The 13,572-nt window shown below is 39.9% G+C and overlaps 1 protein-coding gene across 1 annotated transcript in view; it reads left to right on the top strand.

Moving 5' to 3' along the window:
- CALCR (calcitonin receptor) overlaps positions 1 to 13,572 on the top strand; it is a 66,586-nt gene that overhangs the window by 46,509 nt on the left and 6,505 nt on the right. The window contains exons 8-10 of the mRNA XM_062494938.1: positions 3,012 to 3,072; positions 3,171 to 3,237; positions 5,585 to 5,803. Coding sequence (XP_062350922.1) covers positions 3,012 to 3,072; positions 3,171 to 3,237; positions 5,585 to 5,803 — 347 coding nt within the window. The remainder of the gene's footprint in view (positions 1 to 3,011; positions 3,073 to 3,170; positions 3,238 to 5,584; positions 5,804 to 13,572) is intronic.

Genomic DNA, 13,572 nt, shown 5'->3' with positions numbered 1-13,572 from the left:
TCAGTATCTGCAGAGCTGCCCAAAATATAAAGAGGGTAGTGGTTGTGGTAATAGGGTGCTGATATCTTGAGAAAGAAAAAGTTATTAAAAATGGACATAACTCTTGACAATGGTGTCTGCAGCCTTTTTTATGAAATAAGATTAATATTTAAAAAAAATAGTAATGATTAGCACCTTCTAACTAAAGCAGAAATGTTATTAGTAGCAAAATGGTCTGATTACAACTATCTGGTGACCCCTTAAGTTTGCATGAATCATGGTAATTCCTCTGATTCCAGAAGGAGTAATAACACAGTCAAATTTTAAACGTCCATCTATGTTAATCAGTGGACAGAGATACATTTCTCCAAAGGGCAATGCAGAAGAACCAGAGCAGGCTGTCCTCTGAATTACAATTCAAGAGATCATGAGAAATGTCCAAGTTAAAATTCTCATTATTTTTTGCTATTGATAGTCCTTAAGCAAGAAGATATGGCCTACTTTATTTGGAACTTATATATACATACATCCACTCCTGACATTTGAAAAAAAGCTTTATAAGAAAAATAAAACTCTGAGCAAATATAAAAAATCTACAAAAGGTTTGAGGTGATTGAATGGCATCTGACGTGGGCAGATGTTTCAAGGCTGATGCCCTCAGTTGACCCCTTCTCTGGGAACTGCTGCTGGGGATGTCATTTCTTATTTGTTATTGTTTCACTGGGTCAGGAAATCACTACTATGCAGGGCAAGAAAACAGTATCAACTGCGTGCAACAATACAGTTCACTCTGGCTGCTTCAAGGCAGCTTGACATAAAAGTGAAAAGGGAATAATTTATTGGGCAGTGCTGAAACTGAGTAACTGAGTGCCTTCCAGATTGTACTGGGAATACTGACCTAATTTCCAGTTTGTGCTGTAAAGGACCTGACATGACCTAAAGGAATATGTCATATCTGGCCCTGGGATGGCTGGGGACCTTCACTGCTTTACCCACTGCTCACCATGTGTGGGTGGGACTCTTTAGTCATACATGTAACCACGACCCTGCAGTCTTTCATGCTCCACTTCTCCTTAAATCTCTGCTTTTTGGCCCTTTACAAGAGAAACATTTAGCCCTAGAAGAGCCCATCCAGCCTGCAGCTGGAAATCTGAGCTTTAGACAGTCATGAGCTTTTTAGCCTGTAACTAGCTAATGAAGACTTTCCATTGCATTCTTTTGAGCCAAATATCCCAGGGTAATGCATTTAGCAGAAGAAAAAAGCTCTTTTTACATCACGTGGCATGTTCTACTCGCAATACTCCAGGCCGCTTCAGTTTTCAGCTGAAGAAGTTTTGCTATTACAGAAAGGCCCCTTTAAAAACTGCATTTCAGTCAGTCAATAAAATTGGCCCAGACTTGTTCCATTTCCCAATCAAAACTATTTTCTCAACCTGTCAATCCTATGAGCTCACCCTGAGGTCATAAGCTCCTTTATTTTTATTCTGAGCTTTTTGTTGTTTTGCTGTGCATCATCACCCAAAATGGGAATTCTGCAGCCAGAGGCCAAGGCATCATTTTCTAAAAATATGTAAAGGAGAAGACAATCCAGTTTGATCTCCCACAACTGCATTGTCCTCCCAAGGTAAATTGCAATAAGAACTCCCTTTTTGGTGGGGTTTTGTTGTTGTTGTGGTTTGGGGGGTTTTTTTGGGTTTTTTTTGGCCGATTTTTTTGTTTTTGTCTTTTTTGTTTGTTTGGTTTGGTTTTTGTTTTGTTTTGTTTTTGTTTTTGTTTTAGCAGTAGAGTAAATAACTATTGCTCAAAGATTCCTGGAAACATAAGACTGTCTTATTTATGTACCTTTGGACCTTATTCTCACCCCCCACAATATGGCTAAGGATCCTCCATATTTTCTAAACATTTTTATTAAACCAGTAACAGGTTATAAAAACAGTAGCTATGTTCTTTTAATCCCTCTGTGATTAATCATGGTGTCAATGGGATATTTTCACACATTTTCACTTATTATTATAGAATATCCAAAGCTCAGTTGAAAGGTCTGTGGTTCATGGAGAACAGGCAGCAGTAGCACCAAAGGTGTGCACCAAACTCTCTGCACAGGACAGACAAGGCAGCAGATCATGTCCAGCTGTCTGTGTGTGCAAGGCTGTACAAACTGGGGTCAGCCCTGCAGTGCAGGCTCCCCTGTTGCAGGTTTCTAGCCCATTGGAGAGGGATATGACATTTAAACCAGCTGAAGGGAAATGAAAAGGAGTGGTCCAGACTGTCACTCTCAGTGAAATAAGAACTTGAACTTGCAGCTTTGTTGAGTGTGCTATGTTGCCAAGCCCAATGAAAATTTGCTCCCATCAGCTCCCTGTCAAAGCCTCCCTTGAGGTGTCACAAATAAGTCAGGACATGTGGATGTATGGTATTCACAGCTCTTCTCCCTGTTGCGATAAAGCTGCACTGAGTGGGCTTGGCTGCACAGACGCTGAGAACCTGCAGAAGATATCACAAATTCCCATCCCCTAAAACCTTCCTGGCTCCAAACACTTTCTCATGCCATTGGGTCCAAAAGAGAAACACTTCACTCTGTTTCTTATTGCTCCATAATCTGGCATGCGAGTCAATGTGCCCCTCTCTTGCTCAACAGTTATTTACATGATTTTTACAAGTGTCCCTGCTTTCCTGAGGGAGGACTCCTCTGAGAACAGAATGATCCCTACATCCTTCCCACACTTCCTGCTCACACCCTTCCCTGCAAAAGCCACAGCAGTGCAGGGGAGCCTGGCAGCAGCTTTGAGACACCCCAGGAGAGCATGATATGTGGGGTTTGCTTCTCCTTTTGGCCTGCCATGAATGTTAGTCCCTTTTGCACCTCACCATTGAGTCATTGCCAGGATCTGGGTGGATGGAATAAGTTCTTTCCTGAAAGATGTGATTTCACATGCATATGTTTTGCGAACAAGAGACTTACTAGTGTGTGACACACATGAAATTCAAGTTAAACAAATACCAAGACTGATCTGTAACTTTAATCATTTCAGGGTTCCCTTTAGTGCCAGCATCCATTCACGCAGTTGCAAGAGCCAGATACTTCAATGACAAGTGAGTAGCATGCTTTTGAGGGAACTTAACATTATTTAATTGTGCAGTATATTTTATTCAAGTTAATAACAAATGTTAATGCTGTATTTCTCCTCCAGCTGCTGGATGAGTGTTGACACACACTTGCTTTATATTGTTCATGGACCTGTAATGGCAGCTTTGTTGGTAAGAATATTGTTTGCTATTGTTTGATTATTATACAATTATTATTGTATAATAATTATTTTAGAAATGCTGCTAATCTCAACATAGAAGCCTCTGTACTTTGGTCAAAATGCAGAAGTAAGTAGAGGTTTTCTCTACTCAGTGTTACGAGGGACAGGTTCATAACACTATTTTCCAGTGGGACCTGAGACAAATACACATTTATATGACATCAATCATTTAACTGTGCCATAGTTTGGGTGAGCTGGTTGCTCAGCATGGGTTTTGCTCGTCACTGAGCTGGTATGGTCCAAAAGTGGGGAGCTAAAAGAATGCAGGGAAAGAACTGAACTGGGCTGTCTAAGTAGGAGGACGAGGTTCAAAGTGCAGCTTGGCAATGTGCATACATACAACATCTGGTATGCCAGCCATGCAGTTGAGCATGGTAACCCTGACCTTCCTGACAGGTGCAGAAAGGATTTTATTCAACCCAAGCCCCAAGCTAATCTAATTGTGTCACCCAAGATGAACTTGCATCTTTTTCCTCTTACTCACAAACACCTGCATGGACATATCTGCAATAATTGCCTCAGAGATCAAACAGTAGCACAGTGAGTACTGGGAAGACCTATGAAAAAAAACCATCTTTCCATATAATAGCTGAAAACACAAAAGATCTTTCTATCTTTTGTGGAGAAGCAGTCTTTAACAGCTATGTGAAATAGCTCATCCTTCTCTGCATTATAGGTAGTCTGTTGGTCCCATAGAACTATATTTATTGTAGATTTATTGGTTCAATCTTGACTGTTCCTGCTATTGTAGTGCAAATCACCATCTGAGAAAACCCATTTAACCTTTCCTGTTATCATAACGATCCCCATCTGTAAATCTTGGCCACAAAGAAAAAAAGAAGCAACTATTATGGGAAAAGACCAATCAATCTTTAGCTGTTTTCAAAATAGGACATTATAATTCCTGTATTGTGCTTATGTAATTTCCAGTCTTATTTTTCTTATGAAGATGTCAATGCCTACAGTATGTCCTGCTTGATTTGCTGCAAAAGTTCCCATAGTGGCAGACTGATTCAGAAGAGCTGAGGGGTTTTAACTTTGTAGTCTTTCTTTGACTTTTCACAGTTACTTTCAGAACATCTAAAAGTGAAGGTTATGCAGAGTGAGTGAAGTCAGAAGAGGATGGAGAATAAGGTTTATATTTAATGTTGAATGAGACCTCAGAAGTAATTTATTATTCTTCTTTTCAAGTACAGCACAAATGTAAAACAGTTGAAAGGCCTCCCAGCATAGTTTAGAAACAATGAAATGTTTTACCAGAGCTTGCTGATTCACTGTTCTGAAAAAAATCAACTGAAATTTATGGTATATAGATGTGAATTGAGCTCTTGAAATATCTATGGAAATTATACAACTTACATAATTATTTCAAGCAGGAAAAAAGGAAGTCTGTTAAGATCCCAAAGTGTCAGTGCCTGATTCTACTGTAGCAGAGTGGTAAAGAGTGATCTGGGTACACTGGAGACCAAGAGGGTCTGTGGTGCCAGGGATGTCCATAGGGTGACCACTGAGCTCATTATCAGCCTGGGTCTGCCCTCCCTCTTCCTGCAGGCTCACAGCACATCCCACAAGGAGCTCTCTGTGAAGCCAGGGTCAAGGGCAGTTACTCTATGCTGAGAACTGATTTCCAGAAATAAGTGAGGAGATGCTGAACTGCGTTATCACTGACCACAAGGGTCAGGGGCAAAATTTTCTGGTGTCTGGAATTTCTGGCCTGAGACAGTAACTCAGGGTAGAGTAGCACGGGGTCCCTGCAGTCTGGTGGAGGCAAGGGGTGGCCTCGGTTTTCCTCAAGAACAGCTTTACATCCCTGCCTGAAGCACTTGTCCATGGAGCACATTCCTTAGGGAAATTGTGTGCTTCCATAGGTCCCATGTGCCCAGGGACATGCTGGAATTTGTCTCACCTGGCAAAATAGCTTGGCAACTGTCAGACTCAGGACAGAGACATGGTTATTCTTAGGGGACAGTTTGTCCACCCCATTTAAACTTCCAGTATGAAAATAATATTTAGTGCTCCCTGGAAACCCTGAATTTGCCCACGTCAATGCATCCTAGAACTGACCCCTGCCTGCCTGAAGCATTCACGCAGGCTCCAAAGCACATAGAGTTGCTTAACAGATCTTTCCTGAAAATATTCAAGATATTTTCCAAGACCTGACTGCCAAGAGGCTGCCCATGATGAGATACAATAAAGCTGGAAAGTTATGCTTTACTGCCACTTATGCGCTTTGTATTTTTATTTTGAACATCTGTTTAATTTGAATGCTTTCACCTACAATAGCTTTGTTTTTGCAGGTCAATTTTTTCTTTTTGCTTAACATTGTTCGAGTTTTGGTAACAAAGCTGAAAGATACCCACCGTGCTGAGTCCAACATGTATATGAAGGCTGTCAGAGCCACTTTAATCCTGGTGCCCTTACTAGGAATTCAGTTTGTTATTATTCCCTGGAGACCAGAAAACCGACTTGCTGGAGAAATATATGATTACATCATGCATATACTAATGCATTACCAGGTATGTAGCAGCTTCAGTGTAGTTGAATTATTTGATGTTAAACTAATTTACTCAAAGATGCTGTTGCTAGGGGTTTTTCCCTGAAGCTGAAAATAACTGGGTTTTCAGTTCTTTTCCAACCATTTCACAGTCTTGCATTATCTGCATTTAAACAAGTAGCACCACTGTGTGAAGAACAGAGACAAGGTAGGGGGAAAACGTAATAAGTCACCAAAATTATCAGTTTACACTATTCCTAAACTATGGAGAGAAAACTGATTTCACAGAGGGCTTTTATGTTCCAGCACAACTTCTGTTCAAATGCTCAAATTGACTGGAACTAGTGCTGTGACCTTAATATTAAAATAAGTAGTATTTGCAAACTGTTGTTCAGAGGGAATGCCAAAACACAAGAGAAAAACCAGAGACAACTAAGCTGCATTTGGGAGTTAGAATTCCATTATTAGGCATATTCCTTTATCAGACTGACATTTTGATTTAAAAAATGTTCTGAAAATACAACATCATTTAGTAAGTCTAGTTTATTTTCTTTTGAAAACAAAGCAAGCCAAACCAAAATGAATTTAAATGCTGGGTTAACTGGTTGACTGACTGGAATATATCCAGTATTGACTAGGAAAGGCAGTTTTTCAATGCATTTGTGAGTAGTGGTCAACATGAGTGAATATGGTGACCTACTTCCTACTTCCATTCATATGGAAGGTAAGTGAAGAAATTATTTTAATGTTTTAATAAGAAGACAGCTTAAAAAATCAGTAGTGCTTTTTCCTTAAATGAAATTATAAATAAGGCTACCAAAATCTATGTATCCTCTCAGATTATATGTCCTGCTTATCATCCTTATCCCTTCAAAAAAAAGCACTGTGGGTGCTCCTGCTGCTGCATAAAAAAAATAGATAGAAATACTGATGTTATAGGTCTGCTTTTGAAATGTATGGCATCTTACATTACAGTTCTGCTTAAAAGGAATGACAGCTTCCTTTATTCTATTGTTGCCTGCATTGTTACTTTTTTCATTTACAAAATTTATAAAGGAATATCACCAAATTAATTTTTTGATGACAAATTATTTGATTACAGTTCTAACAAGTTAGGATAAGACAAAGTGTTACAATAATCACTTTACTCTTAAAATGTCTTATAAGTCCTGTGCAGTTTTTGGAGAATCGCAAAACCAGTTGTAATTGCCTTAATTTAAAATTCCAGTTGTGATCATTATGCAATAGAAAGTCACCAAACTGAGATTAAAATGGAGGCTGCACTGCTGAAGAGGGTTGGGTGAGGGAAGGATCCAAGGCAGGGAAGTTTCATCCCCGATGGATTTCTTCTGCTCACACGGAAGAGCTCCTGACACCTCTGAAGTATAATTTCAGTGTGCTTCCTGCTAGAATTTGGCCTTTTGGAAGGGCTGTGCAGTTGTCCTGCTGGCTGCAGCTGACTGCTTTTCCACTTAGACTGGATTTTTAACTGTAACCTAAAATAAACATTCTCAATCCTTTCCCTAGCATTTATGCATATTTAAGATCGATCGCCGGCTGTATAATCACTCCTCTGGTGCTCATTTTCTTCTAGGGCTGGTTCTGTAATTAGCAGATACTGTATTAGCTGGTGTGCTGGCTGTGTTTCCCCACCAGCTATTGCACTCCCATGACCCACAGCACAACCAGCCTGTGCAGGCACCAGCAACAGCCTGTGGGGTTTTGCAGCTCAGAATGTCAGTCGTGTACAAGCACACATCCTGGGAAAAATTACCAAACTTTTTTTGGTGTAAAATGTTGTACATTCTTCATTTCTGCAGTGGTTAAATGAGAAAATTTTATGCCTTTTCTCAAACAGAGAGACAGGTTTTCACAGTACATGGCTTCTTTAAATGAACATGAAGGATTGATGTGTTAGTTAATTCACGTACACAGAAATGGTGCAAACAAGTGCTGCAGTCCATTGTAAAACTCAGAGGACTGAAGATAAGAAAGAATTTCTTCACAAAAAAACCCATGTAATGTTATTTCTTTCAGAGACTGGTTTTTCTGGTTGAAAAACAACACACCAGTATTTTATTTTATTTTATTTTATTTTATTTTATTTTATTTTATTTTTTATTTTTTTAAATTTTATTTTATTTTATTTACCAGCAAGCTAGGTTTCCTCTGCCGAAGTCACTTCTGAATAACAGCAGAAGTCTGTTTTTTTTCTGTTCCACTCCTTTTGTGATGGTAACATCAATGCTCACCATTTTAAGCAGTGGTTTTTCAAATACAGCTGTATGAACAATTCATAAACACTGAATGCCTCCTGCATGTGTCTTTCACACAATAGACCAGATTGCTCTTAACAGATCTGAAGAACAGGTACATAAATGATAAAAAAATGGAAGGCTGGCTTTTGTGCTGCAAATGGGAATGCATATACTTTTCCAGACCAGCAAACTAACTTTCCATAAATCCTCTAAATGTAGAGGTTCATATCTCTTCTCACCATCACCAATATCAGCTCTTTAGACTCCAGAATGTTGAAATGAAAAGTCCACCAGGCAAGAGAGAGACATTTAAACTGTTACATTGTGGTTTAACCCCAGCTGGAGACTCAGCCCCACAGAACCACTCACTCCTTCCCTGCACTGGCTTGGAGGAGAAAACTGGAAGGGTAAAAGAGAAAACAGGGAAAACTCACGGGTTGAGATAAAGACAGTTTAGCAGATACAGCAAAAACCACATATGCAAGCAAAGCAAAATGATTAATTCTCACCTTCTCATGGCCAGGCAATTATTCAGCCATGCTAAGGGAAGTAGGGCTCCATCACACGTGGGATAGAAAAAAGAGCCAGCACTCTGAACATACTCCTTTTTCTTCTTCTTCTCCCACTTTATATGCTGATCATGATGCCATATGATCTGGCATATTCTTTGGATCAGCTGGGTTCAGCTGTCCTGCCTGTGTCCCCTCCCAACTCCTTGTGCACTACCAACCCACTCCAGGTGGTGTGAGATGAAAAGCAGCAAAGGCCTTGACTTTTGGAGGTCCTGCTCAGCCGTAGCTAAGACATCCCTGCATTATCAACACTGCCTCTAGCCCACATCCACAGCAGAACCCTCTACTTGCTACTATGAAGAAAATTAACTCTACCCCACACAAAACCAGCATACCTCCATTGGAATGATGTACATGGATTGGGAGGCTGTAGATGCATTGATGAGCACACTCAGGTATCTTATTTCACAGAGCTCCTAAATTAGGCACCATAAAGCAAATATTTGCACTCCACAAGAGCCAGTGAGTTGCAGATCTACCTCAAAGGACCTGCTTTTTAAAACTTGGTAGATGATGCTGGAAGCACATGGAAGATGCAAACTCAGGCTGTAAAGCATTAGGGTACTGGGTATGCCAGCTCCTTGCACACCTCTGGTGTGAGAACACATCTGTCAAAAGCTTGAAAACCCCATCATGCTGCCCAGGGAAGACAAAATGGTACACCTGGGCAAAGAGAATGCCTCCTGTGAAGGAATGGAGCAGCAACAGCTCTAGGTCCTGTATGTAGCTGCAATCAGGTCTCCATTCCGAGACAGAGTGACAGAGATGTGGCTTATGCTGCCCTGGCAGGGCCTCCTGCACCTCTTCTGGAGCTGGGGCTGGAGCTGATGCTTCCTTCATCCTTGGAACCACTGAAAATCTTTTGAGAAGTCCCAGGCTGCGAAAAGATTGTGGTGCTGTGCTTCTGTCAGAGGTTCTGCTATCAAGGATCACTAGCCCAGCTTCTGATTTCTGACATTGGTCCATAGCAAACACCTTGCAAGAAAAAAGGAGGAGTAGAAAATTAACTGCATGATGCATCAGTTAGTCCCACCTATAGACACAGTCCTCCCAGAGCTCTCAAACCAGCCCAGGGATGAATAAGCCTCAGCTTTCCAGCTCCCTACACCAGCTGTTCCATTCTATCTCCAGCACCTTCAAGCCAGGCTTTTAGAGGCTGCCATGCTACATAAAGTGGCACTGTCACTGTGCCAAAGAAGAGAGAGCCATAGAAGTCTGTGAGGGAGGAGTGGAGGAACAGCCCCTGAATCTGCAGCAATACACAAGCAGCCAGAGCTACTCTTCTCTATACCTTGGTGATGAGCTCTAAATGTATAAGCCTACCTCTAATGAGAAATTAAAATGCTATTTGGCATAAGGGCCTTGGTTTTTATTGGCAAATCAAAATGGTCTATTCTGCTGAACAGAAAATAGTCACTGCCTTCTTCTCCACAAGTGAGGTCCCTTGTGTGCCCTCAGCAGCTTCCAGGCAGCACCCTCAGGACTGCAGCACCCACCCTGCCAGGCAGGAGGACGCAGCTCAGAGGTGCCTGGTGTGGTACAAAGATATTTTGAATGTTTTAGGCCTGGGTTTGGACTGCATATATATCCACACTGCCTCCAAGTTTTAAATTCAGTTTTCTCTGCAGCCTTATACAGAACAAAATTAACCCATTTTAAAGTAGCCTGTTAAAAATAGTGATAAATTTCAATGTATTTTAGAAGGTGTTTATTCCATCTGTTTCTCAGTTTAAAAGGAAATAAATAATTTCTGTAATGCCAAACCAGGCAGAAATATTTTCTCCTTCTGTTCAAACTTAAGGCTATAGGACTGCTTTTTAACAACATAAGCACTTTTTCTTTATTTTCTGTATTTTTGTTCTCTTTGAATTATTAGTAGTTTAAAAACTTTTTAATATTTTGAGCCAATTAAGGTTAGGGAAAATGTTTTTTTTTTGTAAGCTGGATATAATAAAGTGACACTTTTATACGAAAATTTCATCAAAAATTACAGTAATGAAACCCCCATAGAGAGCAGGAGAAGAAGCAAAGCATGAGCTTTGGCAGGTATCTATCATTTTGCAGCAGGTGGGCTGCTGTCTTCAGCCCTCTCATGATAATTTCCCTACCTCAGTGGCAGCAAAAACTGCACAGGCACATTCTTTGCTTTGCTGATTTTTTTTCTTGTAACATAAGTTATCAATTCATAACCCAGTCATTTACCTATGAGATGCTGCATGAGTGTGCTGTGAATGAAGGTGGCAAGAAATGCCCTGCCGTTTTTCTCAAAGCTTTTTATTTTTGCCAAAATGAGAGGTGGGAATGGGATGTACTTCTATGAACAACCTTAGCCATGTCTTTCCCTTTTGTTTTTTCTGTCCATTCAGCTCCAGAAGTGAGAAGTGAATGGACAAAGTCCACATAGAGAATCAAAAGCTCAGTTTTATATTATGACCACCTGTACATTATCTTCTACCATCAATAATGAATATATAACCTTACTAAAATCTTAACAGCAACACAATTTATTGTTGATTAGGGCAGGAACTAGGGCCCTGGACATGGTCAGGAACAGCAGAAATAAGTATAGCTATTTTTTGTTGGGGTTATTTTTGTTTGTTTATTTATGGTTTTTTGGGTTTTTTTTTTTTTGGTTTGGTTTTGTTTAATAGAGACATAACTTAAATAAAAAATAAAGAGAGGTATGGAAAACGTATGTAAATTTGCAGTATCTGCATAGGTGTTTTTTATTTGTTTATTTTTAACCTGAGCAAATTACTCAAACTTTTCTTCAAGGCACTCGTGTTCTAGAAGAGTGAGATACAAATTAAATACCTGTCAAGCAAAGAATTTACTTAGACCAGTGGTCACTTAACCACTGGAAGAAACTCACTACAGTGTTGCTAAGGTATGTGAAGGTCTGAGAGCTGCTGTCTCTGGACAATCCCTATGGCATGATTCAGCTGAAAGCCACATTCATTTGTTCTTCATATAGTTTCAGAAATAAAGAATTTCAGATTAAGTCATTAAAAGCCCTCATCTTAAAATAAACATATTCTTCATTTCTGCTTTCAACACCACAGCCAAGGTTATCTAGCTGGGAGCAGACAATATATCACAGGTTAGTTTAACAACTCCACACAGCAGTAGAGAGATATAATTGACTTAGACATCTCATCCTCAGCAAGAATTGTATCCTGAGCAAAACCCAGTAGCAGTTAGAATTTGGAAGATACGTGTCAAAGAGATATGAGAAATAACCCATGGGCCTTAAATAATTAACCTGCATGTAGTCTGTCACATGTTTTAATAGATCCACTGTAGAACTATGGTCATCCCAAGCCCTCCTGGCTCCAGACAGACAAATCTGGTGTCTGCTACTGATAGCTCTGTAGCATTACAGCTGAAGATAATAATAGCCCTCTGAACAATGGGCAAAATTTGATGTATAAAAAGAAGAGATAGAAATAGAAAGAAATATAAATTAAATAGAAATAGATATAATAGAAAGATAGATGTCAGAGTCCAGAGGGTTGTAGCAGGTGGAAGAAGAGCAATGGGATATACATGGAACAGACTAGAGAAAATAATTTCTTCAGCCAGAACATGTACAGCATGCATGGTCTCAAATAACAAGAAGCCATGTGTACCTTCAGCTCACTCTAAACTAGAAGAGAAACTGAAAGGGGTATAAGGTATCACTCCACCTTCCTCTTTATCTTTTCTGTCAGAAGCTGACAGTAGAAAACATTAATTAAGGGAACTACATTCTTGAATAACAGAAAAGTAGAGCAATTGCAGGATGTAACAGAAGAATCCCAATACCATACAGGAACTGAAATAGAAAATGGCTTGACTTCAATCATTCAGATTCAGTTTCTGAACTGAGGTTCCCACAGTCCCCCTAAACACTCTCACTGAAGACCAAACTTGAAAAAAAATTCCCTGCTTCTTTCTGTGCCCCTGCTTCTTTTTCTCCCCCTGCTGTCTTCTGGTTTTCCATGCCTCATGTAGACTGTCCATTGAGCATCCCTGCTCCCAAAGGATATCAAGATCCATCTGGTTTGCCATGATGGCTGACTGCTGTTAGTGAAACCACATTTAGCATAATAGCAGACCCCTGCTGCAAGGGTGCACAATGCAGTTCAAGAGCAAAGGTTTTGCCCAGCTGTGCACATTTCTGCAGCACAGCACAAACAGCATCAGTACAGGCTGCGAGGAACTGGCACATTTTTCTACCCTTGCAAAAATTGTGATTTAGGAGTGTCCGGTCTGGAAAAGTCCTGCTTTAAAGTTGTAAGGTCTTGTTTGAATTTGTGGAGCCTCTCAGCCCAAAGATTGTGGACAAGCTATTGTGTATTGCTTACTGCATGCTAGGATTTGAGCTTTTTGAGAATACTCTCTGCTTTGCCAAAATATGAAAAGGAACTTTTTTTCTCACTGTGTCTACCCTTCATCCTCCTCCTACATGGTGTTTCATGTTGATATTTGAATTTATGTTAAATTACAAATTCTGCCGCAGAGAAATCTATTACAAAAAAATAATTGTCAATATTGAAATGGTCAGCACTTGTCCAAGCCACCCTGAGTATCTCTATATAAGCATTATTTTAAAAAACTTATTGTTTATCCTGTTTGTTGTGCAAAATATGCATCTGAGAGTTCAAGATATTTTGCCAAGCATTATCTACAGTTCAGCAGGTAATAATTTAAATGAAGATTTTATAGAAAAGATAGAGCTTTGAAGGTCTTCAAAGCAGCCCTTGGGAGCATAAGCTGCATTGCAGTTTTCCTCTCAATTTCACAAACTGCCATACATTTAGTTTCCAATAATTGCTTTAAGTAGTTTAAAATGAAGGCATTTGGCTCCCACTGATGCTATGCAATGCTATTTTAATAAAAGCCAGGTGCAGTTAGGACATGGACTTGTGTAACTACATAATCCTGAAAAGCAGGCTCTCTGTACAAGAATTTTCTCTCTT

Source organism: Cinclus cinclus, chromosome 1, assembly GCF_963662255.1.
Source record: "Cinclus cinclus chromosome 1, bCinCin1.1, whole genome shotgun sequence".
Taxonomy (NCBI): domain Eukaryota; kingdom Metazoa; phylum Chordata; class Aves; order Passeriformes; family Cinclidae; genus Cinclus; species Cinclus cinclus.
The sequence above is the reverse complement of the archived record's forward strand: the minus strand, read 5'-3'. Positions and strand labels throughout refer to the sequence as shown.